This window comes from Barbus barbus, assembly GCF_936440315.1.
Source record: "Barbus barbus genome assembly, chromosome: 25".
In the NCBI taxonomy this organism is placed as follows: domain Eukaryota; kingdom Metazoa; phylum Chordata; class Actinopteri; order Cypriniformes; family Cyprinidae; genus Barbus; species Barbus barbus.
The window spans coordinates 20705828-20733185 of record NC_136753.1 but is presented as its reverse complement, the minus strand read 5'-3'; the positions used below and the strand labels follow the sequence as shown (position 1 = coordinate 20733185).

The 27358-nt window shown below is 36.9% G+C and overlaps 1 protein-coding gene across 1 annotated transcript in view; it reads right to left on the bottom strand.

Annotated features, from left to right (window-relative positions):
• The window catches only part of LOC306844803 (phospholipid-transporting ATPase VA-like), a gene marked incomplete at its 3' end in the record, with an annotated part of 44969 nt that extends 20110 nt beyond the window's left edge, over positions 1-24859 (bottom strand). Inside the window, exons 1-10 of the mRNA XM_079377176.1 lie at positions 24094-24859; positions 14027-14231; positions 13377-13462; positions 9809-9915; positions 8986-9117; positions 8284-8414; positions 7785-8037; positions 6444-6661; positions 6155-6349; positions 4420-4981 (exon numbers count right to left, since the gene is read on the bottom strand). Of these exons, the coding sequence (XP_079233302.1) occupies positions 4420-4981; positions 6155-6349; positions 6444-6661; positions 7785-8037; positions 8284-8414; positions 8986-9117; positions 9809-9915; positions 13377-13462; positions 14027-14231; positions 24094-24521 (2317 nt within the window). The 5' untranslated portion in view covers positions 24522-24859. The remainder of the gene's footprint in view (positions 1-4419; positions 4982-6154; positions 6350-6443; positions 6662-7784; positions 8038-8283; positions 8415-8985; positions 9118-9808; positions 9916-13376; positions 13463-14026; positions 14232-24093) is intronic.
• Between the last annotated feature and the right edge of the window lie 2499 nt (positions 24860-27358).

The following is a 27358-nucleotide window of genomic DNA, read 5'->3' as shown; positions in this document are numbered from 1 at the left end:
ACTAGCTTATTGTCTATATATCTGAAAAAGCTATAAAGGACCTTTCCTCTGAAAAAAGACTAGGGATTTCTATTCACTGGTTGTTGATTGGATTTTGAGATGCGAGCATTGCACCCAAAAATTATAGCGCGCTCTCGGGCAACTGTGGTAAGGCAGGGTATTAAATGCTGAAAGAAAATCAAGTTATGACATTAAGGTAAAAAAAGCCAAAAAAAAACAAAACAAAACATGGATGAATCGCTCACAATAAGATCTATAATGTGTTTCGCGCCGACTTTAAGGTTTTTTTTTTTTTTTTTTTTTTTTCCCCGGCCTGTCAGTAAACCGACTTTAAGGTTTTAAATAGTATTTATTGAATTTTTTTTACAGATAGCAATGTAAAACTCAGAATATCCTTGAAAGAAAATGAATGCATTGCGAAGCAACACTGTATTTTATTAAGACTTGTACTTATATACTTTTGCCTGAATGCGTTTTGTCTTACTCCACTTCTCTTATCATATAGCAAATATAATTTTTTTTAAATATAAATTAAACAAGGGACAAAATCTGTCAGTGCAGTAAGATGAAATGCACTTAATATCATATGCAATGTTGCTTAAAATAAATTCTTATTTTTTCTTATCCTATTAAAAAAACCCAGGAAACTAGAAATTTCCACCCAAAGGAAGGGTGTTGGCAACACATAACCAGAAGACGGTCTGTTTAGAACAGTAGTCTGTGACAGACAAATATTACTGTTCAAACACACTTTTGAACATAAGAACTATATAACATTTAAAAAAAAATATCAACTTCACATTACTGCTTTTAAATCATTATCTGATTCAATTGCTATATTAAAAGGTAATATAAATACAACAATATGATTTTTTTTTGATGAAACGAGTGATAAATGATTCTCTTTTCTAATCTGTAACATACTAAAAAATGCTAAAAAAGAACACGGAAAAAAGTCCATGTTCTGATTATTCTGCTCTTTCCTCCAAAAAGATGAGCAACTAGATCGCTTGTGAACTATTCTAAGGCATAGTTTTATTAGGGTTTTTTTTGGCTGTCGTCTTGACATTTAGATATAAAGCACAGCGCTGTACTGTGCATGTAGTACTTCTGTTCAGTCATTTATGTACACAGCATTAGAGAAAACAGCCACTGGAGCTGTTCTCGTGCCTGGAATACTAACAAGCCAGTCTACCTATGCCATTAGGATAGTTTATTACCGCTAAAACCCTTGGCTACATCAAGAGCCAAGAACAATCTGGAAGCCATCCAAAAGATGTTTGGGTGAAGGGGACATATTGCCCTTACCATGCTGACTATGTGGGAATCAAATGTCTATCAGCATGGATCAACAGTGTACATCAAAATATGGAGGCCACTTTAAGCACTCCAAAAGACATGAAAAATTCAAAACATTTCCTTGAAAAATCACACCGTCTCACTGCCTGCTCTTAGTTGATGGTGGTTCTCTCTCTTTCAATTTCTTGGAGACATAAAAAAAAAATATCCATCCATTCAATGTTCTGAAGAAATCAGATGACTTTTGGCCATTTGACCGTGAGCCATTATTCATTAATTCTGCTGGAATAGGCCTCATGCGCCGTCTAACTGGGGCACGGGGGGAAAAAAACAAAAAAAAACCCCAGACTTCATTAAAACTTTAGTATGATCAACAAGCATTCAAAAGCATAATCAACACCGAACATCAAAATAAACTAACCCAGAATATTTGATTCATTTCATAAGGGGGAAGGTTTGACAGCATGCCAGGGGTTTGTTAATCTGAATTCCAAATATAAAAGAGGAGAGCCATTAAAAAATAAAAAGAATAATTCAAAAAGTTACAGACAGTTGAAACCATAGATGGTGAAATTCATAGAAAGTGTCTTTTAGAAGCTACAAGATGGATGGAGTCAGAAATGCAGCTTCAAACTTTCAATTAGATGAACTAAGATGAACTTTTTAAGAAGATGATACGAGTTATGCTCTTTTTGTTATAATGACCGGGCTGTAAAAATAATAAAATAAATAATTGACAATAGACAGGTGAATTAATGAAAACAAATAAAAAATTAATTAAAACTGCCTAGAGTGGTGCATTTAAAAAAAAAAAAAAAAAAAAAAACCTTTTTAAAGTAGTACTGCATACTTTTATTTAGGAAAGGATACATTCAATTGATCAAAAGTGACAATACAAGCATTTATTAAGTTATTTTTTTCATCTTAGAATCCTAAAATAATAATAACAAATAATATTAAGTAGCACAACTGTTTTCAACATTGATAATTAATAAAAATGGGTTCTTCAGCACTAAATCAGCAAATTAGAATGATTTCTGAAGGATCATGTAAATTTGAGGACTAGTTTAATGGCTGTTTCACAGAATATCACAGAAATTTGTTTTTTAAAAATATAATAAAACAGAAAAGTTTATTCTAAATTATATACATTTATATTTAATTATTTTTACATAATGTTTCACACTATTTTTGATCAAATAAATGCATCTTACTGACTCCATGAAGCACAATCTTTCGAATGATAATACATGTAAATATATACAGTCAGGTCCATAAATATTGGGACATCGACACAGTTCTAACATTTTTGGCTCTATACACCACCACAATGGATTTCAAATGAAACGAACAAGATGTGCTTTAACTGCAGACTGTCAGCTTTAATTTGAGGGTATTTACATCCAAATCAGGTGAACGGTGTAGGAATTACAACAGTTTGCATATGTGCCTCCCACTTGTTAAGGGACCAAAATTAATGGAACAGAGTAATAATCATAAATCAAACTTTCACTTTTTAATACTTGGTTGCAAATCCTTTGCAGTCAATTACAGCCTGAAGTCTGGAACGCATAGACATCACCAGACGCTGGGTTTCATTCCTGGTGATGCTCTGCCAGGCCTCTACTGCAACCGTCTTCAGTTCCTGCTTGTTCTTAGGGCATTTTCCCTTCAGTTTTGTCTTCAGCAAGTGAAATGCATGCTCAATCGGATTCAGGCCAGGTGATTGACTTGGCCATTGCATAACAGTCCACTTCTTTCCCTTCAAAAACTCTTTGGTTGTTTTTGCAGTATGCTTTGGGTCATTGTCCATCTGCACTGTGAAGCGCCGTCCAGTGAGTTCTGAAGCATTTGGCTGAATATAAGCAGATAATATTGCCTGAAACACTTCAGAATTCATCCTGCTGCTTTTGTCAGCAGTCACATCATCAATAAATACAAGAGAACCAGTTCCACTGGCAGCCATACATGCCCACGCCATGACACTACCACCACCATGCTTCACTGATGAGGTGGTATACTTAGGATCATGAGCAGTCCTTTCCTTATCCATACTCTTCTCTTCCCATCACTCTGGTACAAGTTGATCTTGGTCTCATCTGTCCATAGGATGTTGTTCCAGAACTGTGAAGGCTTTTTTAGATGTCGTTTGGCAAACTCTAATCTGGCCTTCCTGTTTTTGAGGCTCACCAATGGTTTACATCTTGTGGTGAACCCTCTGTATTCACTCTGGTGAAGTCTTCTCTTGATTGTTGACTTTGACACACATACACCTACCTCCTGGAGAGTGTTCTTGATCTGGCCAACTGTTGTGAAGGGTGTTTTCTTCACCAGGGAAAGAATTCTTCGGGCATCCACCACAGTTGTTTTCTGTGGTCTTCCGGGTCTTTTGGTGTTGCTGAGCTCATCGGTGCGTTCCTTCTTTTTAAGAATGTTCCAAACAGTTGTTTTGGCCATGCCTAATATTTTTGCTATCTCTCTGATGGGTTTGTTTTGTTTTTTCAGCCTAATGATGGCTTGCTTCACTGATAGTGACAGCTCTTTGGATCTCATCTTGACATTTGACAGCAACAGATTCCAAATGCAAATAGCACACTTGAAATGCACTCTGGACCTTTTATCTGCTCATTGTAATTGGGATAATGAGGGAATAACACACACCTGGCCATGGAACAGCTGAGAAGCCAATTGTCCCATTACTTTTGGTCCCTTAACAAGTGGGAGGCACATATGCAAACTGTTGTAATTCCTACACCGTTCAACTGATTTGGATGTAAATACCCTCAAATTAAAGCTGGCAGTCTGCAGTTAAAGCACATCTTGTTAGTTTCATTTGAAATCCATTGTGGTGGTGTATAGAGTCAAAAATGTTAGAATTGTGTCGATGTCCCAATATTTATGGACCTGACTGTACATGTATAACCACAAACATACATGAAATGGAGGGAGAGAAAAGGGCATTGGGACTGGGTCATGACTCAAACCTGCGTCACTGTAAGCATGTAAACTTCATATTTTAAATATACACTGCAATGCATCTGTATTATGAATTAGAGCAGCTAAAATGTTGAACCCTAGAAATAAAGTGTGGGAACAATGTGCTCATCCATGTCAGCATACCTGTGGCTGGTCTGATCAAATCCATGATGACTGAATCGGCACCCTTGGTGTAGACTGTGATTTGCTCAGTCAGAGGGTGTTTTACCACCACTGACATCCTCTTTCTTGTGGAGTCAAACCCTAATGTGTGCAGAAGCTCGAAGCTCAGCTTGCCCAAGTGTGGAAGCTCCACGGTCACCTGATCTGGCAAACGACCGACAAGAGCACACTTATAGGCCCGGGCTGCATAAACCAGCGCTGCCTCATCTGGTGACTCTGCCTCAAATCTGAGCTCGCATTCATCCTGAGCCAAAGCTTTTGTTTTATCAAAGTTGGGTGGGACGGGGCTGAAGGCATGCTGCAGGTCATGCTCTGGACGCTTCTCCTCATTCAGCTTTGTGAGCGTGCTCTCGGCTGAGGGGGAGGACAGCATACTGCAGCCCACTTTATGGGAGGACGAGCGGTTGGTGGCCAGACTGGAGGAGCTGCTGCTGTTGGACCCAGAGGTCAGGCGGCTCGGAGTGAAGCGCTTGATGAAGTCCTCGATGGTCTTCACTGGAGATTTCAACTCGTAGCGACGCACCTTGATAAGATCCAAAAGAACATTTGTCAAAACAAAACTCCTTAAATATTTGTGTGCATTTAATACTGCAGCCAACTGGGAGGATGATTTGTAAATCGTTCCATAATAGATGACATGTCAATTTTTTTTTAACCTGACATACAGTAACCTCAAGAAGTTTTTGAATACTTAAGCATACTGCATTCTGAACTCAATTGCATCAAATAAAACATCAAAACAAGCGGTGTTTATTTTAAATGAAAGATTCACAAGATGACTAAATTATTTATTCAATTATTAATTAAATGTATTTATTCATTTTTAACTAGAAGAGTATATGAGGGCACCTGAGTGAACCAGGATTAGTTAATTAGTTTAGATTAGTTAACTCAAACTAAAACCATAAGAAAACATTTGAAATAAAATAAATGGTAACTGAAATACAAAATTTTAGCTACTTTCCAAGGCAACATTTCTCATTTTCATTTAGTTTAATTTGATGTATTAAAATAACAAACTGAAATAAAAACTATACAAACTCAACAACAAAGTAACCAAAATTATTAACTAAAATTAACAATAACTACAATAGTAAAAACTATAATAGTATATCAACACCACACACTAAAATAACACTTGTGTGAATAGAATCCACTAATAAATCACCTTGAGACCAAATGGTTAAAAAAATAAAAAGTGAAATTTATGCTGGAATGGCTCCAGATAAGGTGGATTTTGAGGGCATCTCATGCCATAAATTAGTAGAGGGCAACATTACACATTTGAAGGATAGACCATAAACATCTTTTACACAGAAACCGGAAGTTGCTCCAACTCTACACAGCAGAGGTAGATTCCTCTACCAAAGGAAGTTAACTGCGGCCAACAAACACCACAGCCCACACACAAGACATTAATAAGTGTGTGATCAAAATCTGACATGAGACACTTCAGTTGTTCTGAGATTAAAACAAATCTCAATCTCAAACCTATATTTGACCGATATCTTTGGCCTCACCAGCTGTTAGTGAAGCATGATACCTGACAAAAATGCCACTAGGATTGAAATGACAATTGACCATTTACTGCCAGCACTGACTTCTCAACGGAATGTCCTGAATTGCATCACATTACTGACGTAAAATAGGTTGCGAATGTCAGTTTCAGTTAATTCCTGGTAGTCGGTCTGCTTACTTTCTGCCGGGGTTGATTGGGTGAGGACACAACCACAGTGTTGCAGATAGTGAGAGCAATGAAAAAGTCAAAGACGTCACACAGGTCAGGGGGGATCTGGTTCAGGGACTGACTGTGAAAACGCATGAACTCCATCTGACTGCTGCACTCATTGACTTTATCCATGAGCTGGGGATCTGGAGTAATGTCCTTTTCCTGTCAAACCAATAAAATAAAAGAGCAAATATCATTAAGCACTGGGTACAGCTACACATTTACAGCTCAAGGCGGAGAAGATATGTTTTCTAACCATGGGACTGCTGAAGGCAGTGTGTTTGGACAGAATGCTGGCCCGTTTGGCTTCGGCTCTGCTCCCGGTGCGACGGTGAGATTTGGTGCTCTGTGATCGCAACACCACTTTTCCACTCTGGTGGCTGGTGACGCTGTCCCGCCGTGGGAGAGTTCCACCATGAGATGTGCAGTCCTCCTCCTCTGAATCCAGTTCCTGGTACATAGCAAGCCTCCTCGCTGTGGGAAAGACACTCTTTGAAACATTTGGGCTGTACATTGAAGACATAAGGCTTCTGGCACTTTTTCTTCATGCTAGTCTTTAATCTGAGCTGCCCTACTGGGGCACAGGCTACAGATGGAGTGAACTACTTATACATTTAACCAAATCAATCAATCAATCAATCAATCAATCAATCAAGCACTCAATCAAATCAAATCAATAAATCTACCTATACACACACACACGCGTTTAAAGTTTAAATGTTTTTTGTTAAAATCAAGTAATTTTTAAAAGAAGTCTTTTGTTCACCAAGGCTGCATTTATTTTAAATTTTATTACAGTTAAATTTACTGTTTTCGATTCTAACACGAAAAAAAATTATTTATTCCTGTAATGCACAGTTGAATTTTCAGCAGCCATTACTGCGGTCTAATATATTGTTTTGGTGCTTAAAAATATTTCTCATTATTGTCAATGTTAAAAAAAGTTGTGCTTCCTAATAATTTTGTGGAAACCGTAATCTATCTTTCCAGGACTCTTTAACAGTTGTAAAGTTTAAAAGTACAGCATTTATTGGAATAGCAATTTGTAACATTATAATGTCTCTGTTAATTTTTATAAATTTACAATGCATCCTTGCTGAATAAAAGTATTAATTTCTTTCAAAAATAATTGTGGGTAACACTTTAGTTTAGGGATGAATTCTCACTACCAATTAGTTGCTTATTAGCATGCGTATTAAGTGTATTGGCTGTTTAGAAGTACTTCTAAAACATATATTAATGCTTTATTCTGAATGACCATAATTTACCCCATATCTAAACTTAACTACCTTACTAACTATAAATGAGAATTTATTGAGACAAAAGTCATAGTTAATAGTGAGAATTGGTCCCTGAACTAAAGTGTGACCTAATTCTGCTATATGTCTTTGAATGATCTTCATTTGGGGGCTTTTTGATTTATGGCATTAATTGTAATCACTATGATTAATTACATTAATTGGCATATCATGTAATTAACTATTAATATTTTACATGATTGACAGCCCTATTATTTATACAACATATTGCTCATTTACAGAGAATTAATGGTGTGCACTGGCTCTTGTTTTGGCACTGCAGACACGAGAATCCTAACCATTGGCATCATGCGAGTACTCGACTCCTGCCACAGTACAACGCCGAAACACCATCTTGTTTTCCGTGAGCGTGCCAGTCTTATCAGAGAAAATGTACTGCATCTGGCCAAGGTCTTCTGTGATGTTCAGAGCCCTGCACTGGAGGTGAGAGTCTGTTTCCTCATCGTACAGCTCCATGTCCTGATGGATAAAGTACACCTGGCATATCTTCACTATTTCAATGGAAACAAAGAGCGAGATTGGGATCAGCACCTGCACCAGAGAAAAAGAGAAGTAGGGAGGTTTGTTGTAGGTTCATGCAGGGTCATCATTTCAACTACCGCTGAGCCTAAAACCAGATGGCAATTAAAGGAAATGTTCATCCAAAATTTAAAGCGAGTCATTATTTAATTGAATGATCACTTTAAATTTAAAAGAATTAGAATTCTTCTACATACGGAGCATCAATGTTAATCTGAAGCACATGGTAACATTCCCCTTACACCACTTGCTATTCACCTGCAATACTATAATCATGGTCAGGAAGAGATAAATGGCTGAGACCACTGGAGAAAAGTCTGTTCCTTCTGGGCTCAGGACGTCAAAGACAGGCCTCTTATCTCCATACTGGAACATCCACAGGCCATGTCCTAGAGGAGGTTTCAGAGAAAAACACTTGACTGTATAAGGCATGGTAAAACAGAATCTTGTTTTTTTTTTTTCACTGAAAATGTTCAAAGAATCTAAAAATGTTGAAGGAAACCAAACAGTCAAACCACTGCTTCCTCTAAAATGCTTCCTCAGATACATTCATCACTGACTGAAGGAGTATTTTTATAAAAGGTAAAAAACAAAATATCTTTTTTTTTTTTCTGAAAAGGGAATTAAAAATGGTTTATATATTAAAATAACAAGATTACCTGAAATAAACATTAATAAAATACTTTAACTTGTTTGATTAGTTTTTGTTTTAATTTGGGACTTGATGCAAAAGATAAGATTATTCATAACAGATGAATCTGCAAAAGAGCTTCACATTGTAACATTTTAGTTAAAAACAACAACAAAAAAACAGTAACTAACACAATAGTAATTAATGTTATATGGATAGTTCAGATGAGCCACATATGACACATTTTAAAATAGCCATTATATGCACACCTCACAAAAATTTCAGTAATGAAAGCATTAATAAATGTAACAATGCCAAGTTTTACGTACCAATAGCAGAAAAGAGGCACATGACCAGGAGGATGATGACACACCAGAACACATCTACGTTCATCTGCCGCTCCAGTTTGCTGCGTTTATAACGAGGGCCATTGTTGTTCAGCATTGCTTTTGTTTCATGACCTAAGAATCAGGGCAAAGCAAAACACTCACTTTTTGTAAAAATAACATGAGCTGCACCAGTCAGATGACCAGTCAAACAATTTGTATGTAAACATGAAAATCACAAATCACACAATTTGCTATTTTTTTTTTGTTTGTCTTAATACTAAGTATTTACCATACTTTTTTGCTTCCTTTTAAATGCTGTTAGTAAAGTTTTTTTTTCAATTATCGGTGACATTTAAATGTGAAATTTTAAAATATTAAAATCTGAAGAAAAAAAAAAAAAGATTTTAAAAAAAGAAATGACAATGATATAATTTAGATAGTGTGAAAATTATTTAACAGATTATAATTGTCCAGTTTTTATTTCCTTCACAATCCAAAAAAAAAAAAACTAACGTTTAATCATGAAAAAATTATTATACGTTAGTGTACTTGTAACAAATTTGTCAGTAAACTGCATAGTTAATGAGGTGTGTAAAGGGTTTTTATTTTTTTATAGAATATTTAAAAGAATGTAATCTCCAATAATACAGCATCATTTGCTGTTATATATAAAATAAAAAAAAATCATTGCACTTTTTTGTGATGGTGATGAAATTACTTGGATAAAAGAGCACTGTTTTAGACATAATACATCATTTGAAATGTGGTGGAAATGACAGTGTAGTGGACATTTCCAGCCCTGGTTTGGAAAGAAGCAGCGTACCTGCATAGATGACTATTCCTACAGCCTCCTCTGTGTTGCGGATGGTGCAGCCCCTGAGCAGCAGATTGTCTTTGTACAAGCCGTTTCTCTTCCCACTGCGATTTATTCTGTCATACACACCATACAGGTTCATTCATTACACTTGTAACACAACACATCTTTGAGGATTATACATAATCTAGTTCCAATCTGAATTCCTCCGTCCTCATTTTCTAGAACTACATTAGACTGGAAGCTAAAAACATCCGTATGTGGATATTGCCAAGGGACATCCACATAATTCTGCATCCCTTGTTGTTGACCACATTGATCCATCATATTTGACAGTCCACAGGGTTTCCCTCAGGATCCCTCTTTCACAGCACAAAATCAATAGTAAAGCCATGACCTCAGGAAAACGGCTCTGTACACAGGTAAAGCCCTGAGGCCAACTGGATCTCACGTTCAGTCAATGCAGCACTTTTTGTAAAACCTCAAAGCCGTGTCATAAAAGAACTGAGCAAAGTAAAAAGATTCTCAGGATAAATGAGAGCGAAGGAGTGGTGGAGAATTAAATCTTAAATCCAACGAGCCTTCTGATCCGAAGGTTGCGTGTGATTCCAACAACAGGAAAAGGTTCAAAAGGCCCCAGGGCTAAGCTTCCTGATAAAAATGGCGTCAAATGCAAATCAACTCGTGCTGAATGAGCGCTGAATGCTAAATACCCCGTGGAGGGAGCTCAATAAGCATTAATGCAAGCACTAATCCCAGTGCTAAATTCAGGATTACATCTGTTAGTTAAAAAGCTCTTCGCTGTTGCAGAACTTTTCCTTTGTCAATTATCTGACAAGGATTCTGGCAAGGTTTTTTTTATTTTTTTTTATTCCAAAGTAGTGCATATATCTTTGAGCTTGGTCCTGGTTCATTCTCAGACCTGATATATTAGCTGTATGTACACCCCATGCTGTCAATCACAGTTCTGGTTTAGCTCAGAGCCATTTAAAGAGCTAAAGATATTTAGCAGAAGAGCTATATATCTTCTGTTCTGTTCCACAGAAAAAGAAAGCCATAAAGTCACACAGATTTGTAGCAACATGGGAGATGAGTACATTTTCATTTAGGGATGAATGAACGTTTTAAAAGTGTGTAATTGGCAGAAATGGTGGTTATTGTCTGCAGCCTTTCACGTCACAGCTCAGATTAGCTGCTAATGTACACGTTTGTGTGGTATCATCAGTCAGTCAGCAATGTCTTTTTTTTCTGCCGCAACAGAGTAAATAAGCTTCCTTCAAGTGCGCCCGGGAAACTTCTACCTCAGAGTTAGTCATTCGTTATTATATGTCACGCAGTCAAGACATAACACTGAAGTAGCCTAAAATAAAACTAATAAAATAATTATATTGTGAACAACAAGCCCAAATAACCGCAACTGAATGTAAAATGATAAAAAAAGACAGCATGTAAAATTAAACAAACTTACAAAATCATTTCAGGTTTCCCCACTCGTAAATACAAATCTTCTTGGTCACGCATTTGCTCAAAATTACAATATTTTTGAATCTTCTCCACTTGAAGGGCATATTAGTTCCATAATATTTACCATTAAGGTGACTGGATCAATACAACATGCCCATGCCCTCCAGGTATCATCTCCTTAGCCTGCACTGCACATATTCGCCATCTGGGATGATCTCTTAATGCAATAAGTTGTCGCTCCAACAAGACAGACCTTGGCACCCACTGTGCATTATGTTTCCCCTTTTGCTCCGGTAAGCCACTTTGTGGTAACCGGACAAAAAAATAAAAAAATAAAAAAAATGCTGGCAGCACACCAGAAGCATCTGTTCTCCATCATCCAGGGAAATAAATGTCATAAACCTTCTGGTTTCTGTCAGCTGACTCACTGGCCCGGCTGTCATTACCATACCATGTGCAGCAGGTTTTCATCTAAACACAGGAGATATACTTCAACCTACACAGCCCTGGCTAAAGCTCGTTTTACAACTGCTACAGCAGTCTGCTCAAATATATTACGCATGCTAATCTCAAGCCTTTGACCTGTATGCGTTAGCCACCATTTAAAGACTTTAAGACTACTAAAACAGTACAATCTTAATCCACACTTTGTCTAAATACCAGATTAACAAACCTTTTTAAAAAGTGAGAATACAGGGATTCCTGGGATCATTCTATGAAACGAGTCTATTTCTCAGTTTGCTAAAGTGATTTAAAGAAGATTTTTGTAGGATTTTAAACATCCCCTCAGATAAATTTATCTAGCTATGCTGTCAGATAAGTGATTGACAGTTTTAGAATGTAATTTGATATTACAAGCCGTGAAGGTCAAGAAATTATAAGGGGCTTCTTAGAATTGAATGACGCTATATCAATAAATATCCATTTTCAATTATCATATATAGCTTGGTAATTGACCAAAATCAAAACCATCCCCTAAACACAACTTAAGAAAAATTGATGAAACCACAGAAAAACAAAACTTATCCTTGAAGAGTTCACTTCTTGAAAAGATAATGAATTTATCCTTCAGTTTTTAACTTTTTTTTTAAATTGTACATTAAAATAGTTCTTTAAAAAGGGTAGAAATATAATCGTAACAGTGTAGATGCATAACCTAAGGACATACCTTCAAGTCTTTTTAATAACACATCTACTGAAATATTAAAGTACATACAGGGAGAACAGACTATATTGCTTACTTTTATTTCAAGCATTTTATTGTCAATGTCTATATTTACTGATATAGCAAGGAGACATCACGTTAGAAACAGTGGTGTGGGGAAATTGTGATGTTGGACAAATTTGAAAAAAGGTTACTGTATTTTTGTTGATATTTAGAAAAGTGTATATAACGTATAGTAAAATATGGCACCAATTATAGTTACAGCCAATAAATATGATAATATAAGAAAGGATCACACATTTCTGCCCTCTGGCCCTTAGAAAATAAATTTGGCATCTAAACACACCAGCTTACAACAAAGGTGGAAAAACATTTCACATACTTCAGCAGCAGCATGGCAGCATTATTTACAGCCTCCATCCATCTTCTAACCTTAACACTAACAACCAAAAGACCCATTGCTATAGTACTCCAACAGAGAACGTTGCTGGTGAGAGGTGGTATAAGGTACAGTAGAATAATTAGGTAGAATAACAGGGTTGAAAATTCACCAGAATAATGCTGGAGTAAGAGAAATACACACTGCCTCTCCATTACAACTATATTAAACCGGATCTATGTGGGTCACAAAATAACCATTCATCCCGTTATTTGAATCTCGGAGGCTAATGGAATTTTAATCACTGCCGGCAAAACAAAACATAGGAAAGATCTGTTTTGTCTAAATGGTTTATAGAAAAGATGATCATTGAATATAATGAAGGTGTACAAATTTCCAGATGTGATATTAAACATTATTAGCTATACATCCAGGGTCAAACTAACTCACAATTTAATCAAGTGAAGATTTTAGAGTGAAGAGCTATGAAATTTCAGTGACATTAATCATGATTAGGTTGGGACATATAATGTAAATGCACTTAAAATACATAAATGCATTATACTTACATGTATCCACGAAATCTGTTGAGGTCATTGTTGGGCTTCTCACATTCAATAACACTGTTGTATTTTAATGGGTCGAACTCACAGTCCTGCAAATGAAAAACAGATTTGCAATTTGGGATCTGAATATACAAATATTTAAAACTGAATGATAAATGGACAGTTCACCCAAAAATGAAAAGCATGTAATCATCTAATCAAACTCATGCTGCAAAATTTCAGTCTATCCCTCATACAAATCTTTTTATGATTTTGGAAGACTCTGAATATATAGGGCACAAGATTTATTAACTACTTTTATTGTACCTTTTTTGTATGAAGCATTAGCAGCAGGAACCTTTTTCTGAGATTCACGATTTTTTGGCTACACTACTCCATTAACATTCGATTTTGTTGTCAAACTCTGCTCAGATCAACTCTCTTATTGGCATCTTGAGATGTAAGACATACAGGGTGAGCAGCAGTGAGGGAAATGAATATTTGACTTAGGTGAGTTGTGTGAAATGACTAAAGTTATCTTAGTGGGCAAGCAAAGACCATCTGAATACACACACCATCACTTTAACTGTTCTTGACACCAGCATGCTTCTATTCAGTTCTTTACTCAACTTATGGGATTTCACAACAAACACACCACAGTTCTGAACACTCACCAGGTCGATAAAGCTGCGCACCACCTGCCTCTGCTTGAGGTTGGTTTCACCGTCCAGTGTGGCTGTCTCAATGTGACACAGGCGGTCCGGGTCGCTGCTGCTAAGCAGCAGAACATCCGCTGGCAGAATCTCGTTGCAGCGCAGACGAATGAAGTCTCCGACACGTACCTCTTTCCAGTATTTCTCCACATACCGTTTCTCACTCCTACAAAGAAAACAAATGTAATTTACCCATAATCATGTCACAAAGAGGCTTTCTTACTGCACAGAAGCCATTGTGTCCTAATGCGCTCTAATGTTGAATATTCAAATCATTAAAAGGTTACTCCACCCCAAAATGAGAATTTTGTCATTACTCACTTACCCCAATGTCATTCCAAACCCGTAAAAGCTTTGTTCGTCTTCGGAACACAATTTAAGATATTTTGGATACATTTTGGAAGCTACAAGAATACTTTTTGTATGCAAAAAACCCCCCAAAAATGACGACTTCATTCAACAATTTGTCTGCTCTGCATCAGCGTAGTGCCATTTTGGAGAGTATCCGCTGGACGCAAACTGTGTACGCTGTTCTATGTCAGCCACACCACTGGTTTTTTTTTGGCGTACAAAAAAGTAGTCTCGTATAGCTTCATAACGTTACGGTTGAATGGCAGACTGACTATTCTGATGATGTCTTTCATACTTTTCTGGGCCTTGACAGTGCAAATTGTTTGACAGTCAATGGGACAGTCACAAGCCTCCCGGTTTTCATCCAAAATATCTTAAATTGTATTTTGAAGACGAATGAAAATTTTACAGATTTGGAACGACATCGGGGTACGTGATTAATGACAAAATTTCATTTTGGGGTGGAGTAAGCCTTTAAATTTAATTTTAATGTTCAAGTTTAGTTGGAATTGAAAGACGGATGGAAATTTTCTACAAAGCCTCAGATTCATTGATTGAGAATACCACAGAAACAAAACAGAGTCAGACGTTGGTGAAAACAATTCAGAACTTCATCAGGACAGACTAAACAATATACATGAACCAGTCTTTCTTTCCCATTAGAGAACTGTGCTCTTAAAAATAACTAATCTAGAAAATGTTCAATTTTCTTAATTTGCATTATTTACCTCAGCCTCTTGTGTTGTTTTCTGCATTAGCAGTGAACGGATCCGTAAGCAGTAAATGTGAAAAACAAAAAGACCAAACAAACTCCACACAGGACTGAACAATAAACAAACCACATCTGTGCCATGTTCAAAACTGGGAGGTTAGTGTTCATGGTGCTGGCCTGACATGATGGGCAACATGACGCCTATTTCAGGAGGACAAAAATAATATTACAGGGCTTTGGCAAACATGGCTGCAGGGACTCTGGCTCTCCGAGCGCCTCTGCTAAACAAACCTTCCTTCTGTTTCTTTTCCCGCCCTTCTACACATAAGAGCACTCTTTTACTGCCACGCGGGAATGTAGGGTGACCTCTTACGCAAACTTGGCTTCAAGAGTTTCACAAAGTAGAGGAAGAACTAATTCTCCATGGTTTAAGAGGAATAAGAAGGATTCACCTGATGGTAAAGGAGGAGAGGTGAAACGATGGCCACCAGGAGGTTTCTTTGAGTCTCTTGCCAGACAATAGAGCGTTCCAGGAATGTATTTTTGTAAGCCGGTTTCATCTTCCCAAAGTAAATGGGTCTTTTGAATGGATTTTGGGTTAAATGTCTGAAATAAGGTCTTTGGAAAACAAGCTCAAGACATTTTCAAATTTTATTCTATGACGAAATACAGCCCCTTGTGATTTTTAAAGCGTGTATTAGCTTGTATTATTTATTTATTTAAATTTTTTAATAAAGACAGTTGTCAGGGGCTAGGTGATGACACTGAAGTCATGTGATTATGGTGAACTTGTTGTACATCTGCTGACTGTGATTAGGCTTCAAAATTCACCAATGTTGTGTTCATTTGTGAAGATAACCATGATGAACAAAACGTTTAAGAATCATAAACCTTTGTTGGTCACCGAGCTTACTTTCTGCAGTAATTCAAAAGCCAATGGAAAAATCCTATTGGGTTGTTGTCAAAGGTACAAGGGTGATGCTAACTCTCACAAGGGTGATATGTCCCTCACTGCTGTGCTTTTGAGGAAGTCGCATAAATGACAATAACAAAAACTGCCAAAACCACTCATATTTTCACCTATTATTTTGAGGCATGTGAATTACACACTTCACCTTAAAATCAACTCTGAACCTACGTTTAACTGTACTGCTGATTACAGGCACATGACTTTGAGGGCCAAACGGGTCGGACAACATCCAGCTGTAAGTATATAAACATGTCATTGAGAGGAAGCAGGGGCAGACTAGGGTGGTCATGAGGATGTTACACGGATAATGCAATTCACAATCTAGCTAATTTTATAAATGATTCTGGTTACTGTAAAAACTGTTGAAAGTTAAGGATTTGGAGGAGGAGGAGGATTGTAAACATACATAACTCAGATAATGATACATGGATGAATAAATTTAGTGAGATAATAAATTTGTTAACAAAGGATGACCGTGAGCACACAATAATTCACCAATTCAGCTTCAGGTTAGATCTTAGTTTAAAAAAGTAATCAAAGCTAAAGGTAGGCCTATATGGACTAAAAGTCACCAAACTCCAGTTTTAAATTCTTTGATGTGACGTCATGAAACCTTAAGCATTTAAATAATATACGTGACTTGCAATTGCTTAATTTCATCAAGTGAAATACATTTGTACCAGTTACTTGCCCTTTATAAATGTAATGTCAAATCTAGTTTTAAAGTCACAATAAAACAGAAGTAGCAACATATCTTTTCTATATTGTGATATAGGTTCAGGTGTACGTTCAGGTTATTTAGAGAAAAAATAAAGTTGGTGATCTGTGATTTTCACAAGATGGTGACATTGTTTAAATATAATGCATGCAATAAAGTTAAAAAGCAACATATTGCAATAAGATCTGTAACATGCATTTATATGCATAATAAAATTAAAATTCTTTCTTTAACCCTTCAAATCACAATTTCAATACACTTGGCTGCATAGTTTAATTTGAAAATGGCCTTTATAGGGTCTCTGATGCCGTGAAAGGCTTTGATTCATGTCCAGGCAGTCACAGCGCATATAGTAGAGTTCATCCTCAGGGCTGTGTGCTCTTTTAAGAGGTGAATGTGTATGTTTTACATCTAGATCTGTTATTTTGAGCTTGAATCATTGAAGACATGGGTCCTAGTTCACATTTTGGACACAAGTGAATTAACTCTGTGAAAAAGAGAGGACGAAAAGTATAGAACATGATTTAACTCCTATACCCTAGACTTTAGAGAAATGGTCAACCAATAATAATTTTTAATTAATACCAACTACTACTAAATGCATTTTAAAATAGTGCTAAAAAAAATCATTAAAATGTAGAGCCCCATGTCTTCAATAATGTTCTGTATTAATAATGAATTCATACTAATATACAAACAGTGGTTTAGGGCATTGCAGTACAACTAATCCCCCAGCATTCACCAGATAAAGGAAACACAATACAGGCCTATGTGCCAACAGGGTGCATTTCCTTTTACGTTTTTTTTTTGGGCATACTCTCACTCAAAGATAATTACCAAGTGTTCTAAATATAAGTGAAGTGAAGTGAAGTACTGCCAAGTATGGTGACCCATACTCGGAATTTGTGCTCTGCATTTAACCCATCGAACGTGCACACACACAGCAGTGAACACACACCCAGAGCAGTGGGCAGCTGGGGGTTCGGTGCCTTGCTCAAGGGCACCTCAGTCGTGGTATTGAGGGTGGAGAGAGCACTGGACATTCACTCCCCTCACCTACAATCCCTGCCTGCCCGAGACTCGAACCCGCAAACTTTGGATTACGAGTCCGACTCGCTAACCATTAGGCCACGACTTCCCCTATAAGAGTTTGGTTCTATGCCAAGCGCAGTCATGTATCACAACAAACCCCCATGTGGAGTGAGTGATTGTTTTTATTTCATCTCTGGAGTTTGGGGTCATTCTCTAGAACCCCTTATGTGCCACCTACAGTATTACTATTAAAAAACAGACACTAACATCAAGTCATTTAGAAGGAAATGTGCAAGGAAACACAGTTGGGATTGGCGATGGATTGATATTCTAGCACAGTCCTAGAGAAAAGGCCACTGGAACTGATCTTTAAGGTAATTTTCTCTAGCGACACAATGTGGAAACGGTCCACCAACAAGACTTCCGAGAGAAAACAAACTGCTCAGCAGAATAAAGGCTTCTATGGGTGTATCTAGTCAACAGAAAGCAAAGGTTGGTCTCTGAAAAGGCTTTGCCTACACAATTCCTACAAATCCAAATTGTCCCATGCATACAGGCCAATAATGTATAACAGTCAAAGCTGAAGATCCAATATCAAAGAAAAACAATTACTGAACACAGTCAGACCACCCAAAACAAGCCTTCAAACCACTGACAGAAACTAGTGTGCATGGAAAAACTGAGTGGGACAGAAGTCTCATGGGAGCTGATGAAGAGAAGAAAATGGAAAATTGCGATTGCCAAATTGTTGCTGTAACAAAAGCAGTTTTACACCGTTTCAGTTTTTCATGTTTCAGTCAAAAATGTTGTCAAGATTATCATATCATAGTTATTAATTTTAGTCAATGTGACTAAAGTGTGTCAGAAAGACCAAGTTTACCAAACATGTACGGTAAAAACAAAAACATACATTAAAAAGTCATGTAAGTTAACATGCACTTTTCAGAAGTAACTAATATTTTAACTATAAAAATCTGAACATCATTGGTAATTTTATTGTTTTTATTGATTGTGCAAACAAAGTCATTTTAATTGTTGTTTGTTTATTTTAAATAGAACACTTAGTGAAACGATTTGTGTGTCAGTACATTTTGAGCACATTTGTGACCCTGGACCACAAAACCAGTCTTAAACTGAGAACTTCAAAATTGAGATTTATACATTAATAAATAAGCTTTCCATTGATGTATGGTTTGTTAGGATAGGACAATATTTGGCCCGAGATACATCTATTTGAAATCACCTTTAAAGTTGTTCAAATGAAGTTCTTAGCAATGCATATTACTAATCAAAATTTAAGTCTTGCTATATTTACGGTAAGAAATTTACAAAATATCTTCATGGAACATGATCGTTACTTAATATCCTAATGATTTTTGGCATAAAAAAAAATTATTTTGACCCATACAATGTATTTTTGGCTATTGCTACAAATATACCCCAGCAACTTAAGACTGGTTTTGTGGTCCAGGGTCACATTTGAACAATAACAGTGCTAATTTTGGTCACTATAATCATGATGAGACATTTTAATACCGTTACATTGCTTTATGACTAATAACCCTTAATTTCAGAAAATGAAACAAAAACCTACATAGTACAGTCAAGGTCTCGGTTAAGGGCTTCTATGATACAGATATTCATGTTAAACCTGTACCAGAGATTTAAAAGAAGTATTCGAGGTTAACCTGAACCATTTGATAGAGCGTGAACCATCTCACCTGGCAAAAGCTCAAAATTCCTTGAATTCCTGCCTCCTGTCCTCTCACCGAAAAAACAAACGTTGATATCAAAATCCCACAGGAAACCATGTCACAATGTAAACAGATTTTCGTAAAAACATTATTTTTGTATGTAAGAATTTGAAAAGAGCAGCAAGAAACACAACAGAAAGTCTTTTGATCCTGCTGCTGCCCGCCGAAAACAGGAAAGGAGGGGACGTACTCGCATTCTAGACATTTCTCTCAGACACACAATAGGCCACGTCAAACTGTCGGAGAGGCAGGTTATGAAGGTTTTAGTCATTTTCATGAATAAAAAGGAAAAGAAAACCGCACTGACTCTAGATGTCCCCATCACAATGCTCACAAGCGGTCTTTGCTGCAACACGAAAAACATTTTCAGGCATTTCAGACCATCTTCCACACAGTGTGTAGGCCTATCCTAATCTTACATAACCCTTTCTCCTGTCGTCCAACATGAGCATCTACATTGAGTGCTGACATCTCAGAGACCCTGCAATGTTAATAAATCATCGATATGTCTCCAAGTAGTGTTTACCCTCATGCTAAACAGAAACTCCATTTGTGTAGGTCTCCCCCAAAATAGCTCTTTCTGTCCGAACAGGATGTCCATCAGAATGAAATGCACGCTCCTGCATGTGCACAGCTGATCAGTAAAAGCAGAAACGTTATGGCTTGGCAGACGAGGCTCTAATTTATATTTAAGATGGTGAAAATATGAATATAAACACGTCACAACAGAAGAGCAACTCATAACAAGAAGTCACAGACAGTGCCTGCATCCTCTGCGCTTCATAAATATGTCTAGGTGGAGGCCAAAGGTGGAGGTTTTCCAACACATACAGACTCACACACACACACAATGTTCATCATATTGATTGTACTAGCATACAATACATAACCTACCATACAGAAGGGTTTTTGCTGACCTTGCATGATTCATTCAGTCCAACGGGTTAAACAGCCTTCTGTGAGTCTCATTAAAATGTCAAGACCCTCAGAGACTAGTCTAAACCTAGAGTCTGAACTTATAAAAATTAGCAATCAGGGATCAGATTCGGTGACATTTGGCCTTCCTAACAGACACCTTCCGAAAATTAAACCAAGGTCTTTTATGATGCTGCTGATACAATATTACATCGTAAAATATTGTAGATATGGCCTGCTTGCAGTTGTCTAGCAACTATCTTCGATTAATTTAATCTACAAAACAAAGGGTCTGATTATTGGAAAAAGATAAAGAGAGCAGCAGATGCCTGGTCATGTAATCTTAATATGATGGAGGCGACCATGAAGGGAGACCATAAGCAGAAATAAAACTTTTTCTATTAGCCACTTATGATTTCCTTATAAGTTTGAGGGTTTTGGGCATCACACTGGAAGGGAGAACTGAAAATGGAATCAAACTGACATTATACGAAGCATAAAACACACTGTACACAGTATTAGGTAATACGCTTCCATTCAAAATCTGAGTTTAAGATTTAAAAAAAAGAAATTAAAGAAATTAATACTTTTTTCAACAAGGTTGCATTAAACTGATCACAAGTCACAGTAAAGACTTTTACCTTTGTTACAAATGATTTGTTTCAAATAAATGCTATCCTTCAAATCAGCACATTATGATTTCTGAAGGAAGATGTTACACTGAAGACTGGAGTAATGGCTGCTAAAAATTCAGCTGTGTCATCAAAAAAATAAATTACATTTTAAACATATACTCAAATAGAAATCAGCTATTTTGAATTGTAATAATATTACACAACAATACTATTGTTTTTACTGAATTTTTTATCAAATAAATGCAGACTTGGTGAACATAAGAGACTATTTTAACAAAACTTTAACAAATATTACAGACCTCAAACTTTTGAACGGTAGTGTATATGTGCACCCACACACAACAACGACAAATCAACAACCTAGAAAGCTTGCGAAATCATTTTTAAAATGATCCATAATATTATCCACATGACTTAAAATAAATGACTTCTATAATTTCTCAGCTGTTTTGAAGTTTTTGTACATTTAATCCATGGATGAGGCAAGATGCAAGGCATGATGAAAGAAAGAAGAAACTCTGCAATATCCACATTCCTTTATCACTTTATCCACATTTACATCATTGTGCAATAACATAATACAAAATGGAAAAATGTTGACCAAATATTTTCATAGGCATTACTGCCACACACAACGCTGCAGTGTCGAACAACAAAACGGTTTATACTCAAAGTATATCAAATCTCTCCTATATCAAGCTATTAAATCACTTGGTTATTTCCATAACATCAGGCAACATGACACTTGCACCAGATGTCTGTAGTTGGAGTGTAGTGCCTGGATGCCACACACGCATGGAAAACATTGTTCAGATACAAAAACATCCTGTCAACCCAGAGTAGATAGAAATAAAAGTGTCTAGTCACATTGTACAATTCACACTTGGAATGATTAAGACTCATTAGCACTAAATGTAAATGTGTCCTTTACAGTCCAACCAGTGACAAGTAATTCAAGTGTGAGTTCCCGTGACAAACTTTGCAATCATTTTAAAGGTCAAATGATGTTCAGCTGGGATGACATCATACTGCGAATTCAATCTGAAGTAATTCAGTGTAGCTTTGTTGGCAACAGGAACAGTTTTCAAAATAGTCATTTGCTTGAGAAAATTCAATCAAGCCCAGCCTTGAGAGCAACATTGATACAGCACAAGCTGTACTCAGATTGTGGAGACTGAGAAACACTGTGGCTTTTGACAGAGCTGATACATGGCCTTAACATGGCTGACAGAGACGCTTTTCATCAAGAAATACAGTCTCCAGACTGACTCTCTGACTCTCAAAAACAAACAAGCAGAAGCCCTCAAAAACGCAGATGAGAGACAGGCTGATCTCCAAACAAGGCCATTTTTTAAACTGGCAATACAGGAGAAAGCATGACAACGTCCTTCATTTCTGTACAAAATGAAATTTCCTGACAAGTTTTATCTGCTAAAGGAGTTGTAGTTCAAGCGGATGGAGGTGAATAGTTTGTTCCAGCAAGTTCGCACTATGAGCACATTGTGTTTATCATGAAGGACAAACTTGAACAGCATGAAAAAAGTGTTTAACTTGATCAGAAACTAAGCTAATCTTCAGGGCTAGATAATCTGACACACTTTCACAATTAGGGGTAATGTTTTTGCCACATAACGCCAACAAGGTGAAAGGACTGAACTCAATTCACCCAAGTTTTTAAATGTTTGAAAGGATATATCCTTGACTTAATTGACCGAATGAGCAAATTGACAAACCCTCACTCAGTGTTTTAGTACTATAATTGAGATACTATTAAAGATTTTACTTGTATTTTGAATTAGATTTTTCTTTTTCCCCCATTTTGAATTAATAAAGCAAGTCCTTTTTACCAATTTAATTACATGTTTTATTTTAAAGTTTTAGCTTACTACAAGAACCCTGCACTCAATTCGACAAGAGAATAAAATACATTATCTGAGGTGATCAGCTACACTTACATAACATACCAATAAGCCTATACTTAAGTCCAAAGACAATCATGGCTGAATATTCAAGAAACTCGTTGGAATTTAGAGATGACATACAAGAGTGACACTGAGGCCTGAAATGCACAACCATATCAGCCACTCCGACAGCGCTCATTCACCCAGAGTGTGAAACTTCAATCACTGTTCCTTCTCTTTTGCTTATGGGTGTTGTGTTGGTGTGAGAGGTTTCACACAACAAAATGTACCAAAATATAAAAGCAGCACACTAATACCACAACCCAAACTCCCCAACCTGAGTCTCATATATCAAGTGAGTTGCCAACCTAGACCGCATTTTTGGACCCAAGGGTTTTTCATATTGCATTTAACCCTGGGCTCATCATTTTAACCCAGCGTCAAAATTGAGTGGCCAAAAGCAGACAAACAGTATGCTGGAATGTAGTTGGAAGTTGTTTAGCAACACACAACCAATCAAAAACTTACTCAATGCTTCATTCAGTAAATATTTGCGCAATTTATGCATAATCGTGAAAAGTTTAACGTGTTGCTTAAATCAAAGTATGAAGGGAAACGTTACACATGTCAAACGCGTAAAGAAGCAGATTTACGTGGCAAGACTTCCACAAATGGACAAGCAGGTATTAAGCAGGTGGTCCAGTGCTGTATTTGCCCATATTGCTAACATCCTAAATATGCAAATAAGAATCTCAGAACCACAGATTACTGATGGGCAGTGTGAAAAAAGGACTAAATAACCCAGGAAATGCAACTTTAAAGTGTGAAAAAAAACCTCAACGGGTGCCTGTTCAAAATGTTGTCGCTTAGGTAGGCAAAGCATTATAGATGAGACACAACCAGAGACTCGTTCAACAGGTAAAGGCAGGCCCACAGGTCCTTAGCAGCAAGGCAAAATCGTGTCATAGAAGTGCACTGGTGTCCATTCTCGACGAGAAAAACTAAACAAACATACACATGGTTTTACAGCACGTGCTTACCTGCAGTAAACGAGACAGTCCAAATGATTTATTTCTTTATCCGAGCGGTGCCGTCTGTAATCTTCCCATAAATCCTTAATAGCGGTAACTGACAAAATAAAAACCACAGGGGCCAGAGCCAACTCTGGTTGAAAAGCATTGACCACAGGCACGAAATTCAGTAAGGCTATGAAAACAAAATACACGTTGGCAAATCGGTGGAATTGCTCGAAGAGGTTCTTCGGTAGGAAAGAAAGCAGAGTGTATTTTGTGGTTTTGATCTTATTGTTTGCATAGTGTCTGTTGGGGTTATCCCCTCCTTTGGTATGGTCATACAAAATGTTGGCATGTACAGTCCTGGTTTTGCTCTCCTTTTTGCTTTTCCTTCTTTTATGCTTTTTCACTTTGGTACTTTTCGTTTCTCCAGACTCTCCGGTATCTCGCGCCATACTTCGCCCAAAACTTTTGTCTCTTTTCCTTGAACCAATAAAAGATGGTATCTATGTAATCATGCTGATCCTCCTTGATTACGAAGAGCCGTAAGAAAAGTTCTTCACTCTGTTTTATCGTCCTCGCCCATCGCGTCAATTCTTTCTCTTTCTCGTTAGCACTGAAAAGTTTTACAGAGGCATCTTTTCTTTCACTCGGTAGCCGAAGATGCTTTAAGGCAGGGCCGAGCAATTATACATACGCGCTGTTACACATTTCAGCTATATAAATCATGAGGAAAACCATGCAGATGAGTAGTCCTTGTTTAAAGTCCATCCACATGATTGTACACGCGGTGTGTGGTGAAAAAAACTCAGGCCGTGGTGAAAAAAAACAAGCCAATCATGGGAGGTCTAAAAAAAACGTCACCGCCTACGCAAATAAAGCTCCGCCCACCTACCAATGAAACATCTTAGCTGGAAGTGCCACGCGTTACCATTGACAAAAACAGTTTCCCCTTGCAAGTTTACAAAAACCTGTAAGAATGACAGCGTCAGTCACTACTTTCATTGTACAGATACAAATATGCTCTCATTCACTCAGTAAGTCCTTATTATCTGTTTGCCTAACATCTTCTTTTGAATGAAGCAAACCACAATTTTATTTAGTAGACATCTGGATAAACAGCTGAAGGGTCAGAAGTGAACTAGAAACTAAATAGTCTGGCTTTAATGATCTGACCTGTAGCAGTCAGATTTCTGCATTCATTGTTGCTTAGGCGAGTGATGTTGAAATGTAGCTATTATGAAACTGAACATAAAAAAACCCAACAACTTGAAACTGAGATTTGCATAAAAACTACTATGACAGGAAGACAACAGAGAGCTGTGGAACCTAACAAATATGGCCATAACAGTATCTGTGTCTACTATTATTGCATTATGTTTTATTTGTGTCTTCTTCCCTGTCATCTGCTTGCGTTGTCATCTCGGTTTAGTGTTTTAAATGAATGGTCATCTATAGTAAAACTCTGAATATGACAAAGTTTAAATATAAAACCTAAGGACTTTAGTTTTATTGAAGTTTATAGAACTTTAGAAAAGATAAATGCATCTAAAAGTTTGAGAAAACTCATTACTGAGAAAAAATCTAAACGTTCTATTTGTTTACCTGTCCTGATGTCTGTAAAATGCATTGCAGAAGGTTCACTGAGAACATAAACTTATAAAGCACAAAATTGAGCTGAATGCACGACAGGGAAGACGACACAGATAAAACAACAGCAATGACAGCAGACAAAGACAAATGTATTGTACAAAGCAGTCAAGACTTTTTTTGGCACAAACTGAATGCCATCATTTTTTGAAAAAGCCTTCCATAAATGACAGAACAAGACGATATAAGAGCATACACATTGACATCGACTAATTGCTGAGATAAGGACAAATGTATAGTACAAAGCACAAATTGAACCTCATAAACACAGGGACCAGACAAAATTGTGTTGTCGAAGTGTGTTCTGCTTGTGTTACTGCATGATGTCTTGTGCACTATTTACAGTTACTTGTGCTTTTGTCATCCATTTATTTTCTAAAGAGCCATAATTGTTTAAATTCATTTTTTCAAAGTAATTATAAGAACAAATTGGTTTATGTGGTTGAAAAATGTTCTTAGAAAACTAAAAAGCTCAAAATAGAGAGATTTCTATATTGTTTACTATTGCAAATTCTTGGTAGCAGTAGAGTTGGTTTTATGATGGTTGCCTCCCCACAGGACTATTAAACAGACCACACCAAAAATGTGGATATTTCAGAACAATTAAAAATAGCACATGAACGTTTCATGACATAGTGATCACACCAAATCTACGCCCTTTTTAGGTGGAGATTCCTGTAGCCATGAAACTATTAACGAATCGTTGTGTTTATATTACCGCTACAAACAAGTTAATCAGCTTCCCTGTGACTCAGGAGCCTGCATTGAGACGAAAGCAAACGTGCCGCCCAGTGCAGTTTAATAAACTCTCTGGTCTGTTTATCCCTTGTTATCTTCTGATTGAATAAGACCATCTGTCTTAAGAATGCAGAAAAACAACTTTGCAATAACACTGTGTGCTGAGGCCTGAATTTAAAAAAGTTATTTGCGCATTGCATTACAGACAAACTGAGGATTGTTACAGCTGTTTAAAGTGAGTTGATATAAGATGGTTGCAAATGTGTGAGCAGATTGGCAAAGTTTGATTACAGGAATAGGTAGGTTAATAAAGGTATAAGCTCTGCACCATGAACGGGAAGGACTGGTTCAGATTCCATTCAGGATATTTCAACTTTTTCTACTGTTGTACCCTTGAGCAAAGAAGGGAACAAAACAAGTTGTCCCTGTGCTCTGACATCTGTCTGCGGCTACACAGTTGAATTTCTAGCTATTTATAAAATCTAAGTGATAAATCATGAGGTGAGATCTAGTTTTAAATAGATAAACCAGTTGCTATCGCCATTGATCAGGTGAACAAAAAATACATTTTGACACCACCAAAGGCAAATACATTAGTAACTGTGTGTCTCTTTGTTCTTTTATGAAAATGCTGAGCATAGGTCATTGTTTTTTCCCCATACTTTCTTCTATTTAATACCTGCTGGTGTAAATGGAGGATATTTCTGCAGGGATTGTGCTACATGGTGATTTATGTGTCTGCCTGCAAAGTCAGAGATTTTAAACTTCTATTTATCTTAAGGGCATTTCAGTGTTCTATGCTTTGCCTTTTTAAACTCAGCTCGGGGTGTTTTATATACTCTCTTGGGTGTAAATAAAAAGCAGCATTGCGTTTAGAATAACTCTGAAACTTCTTGTAAATGTA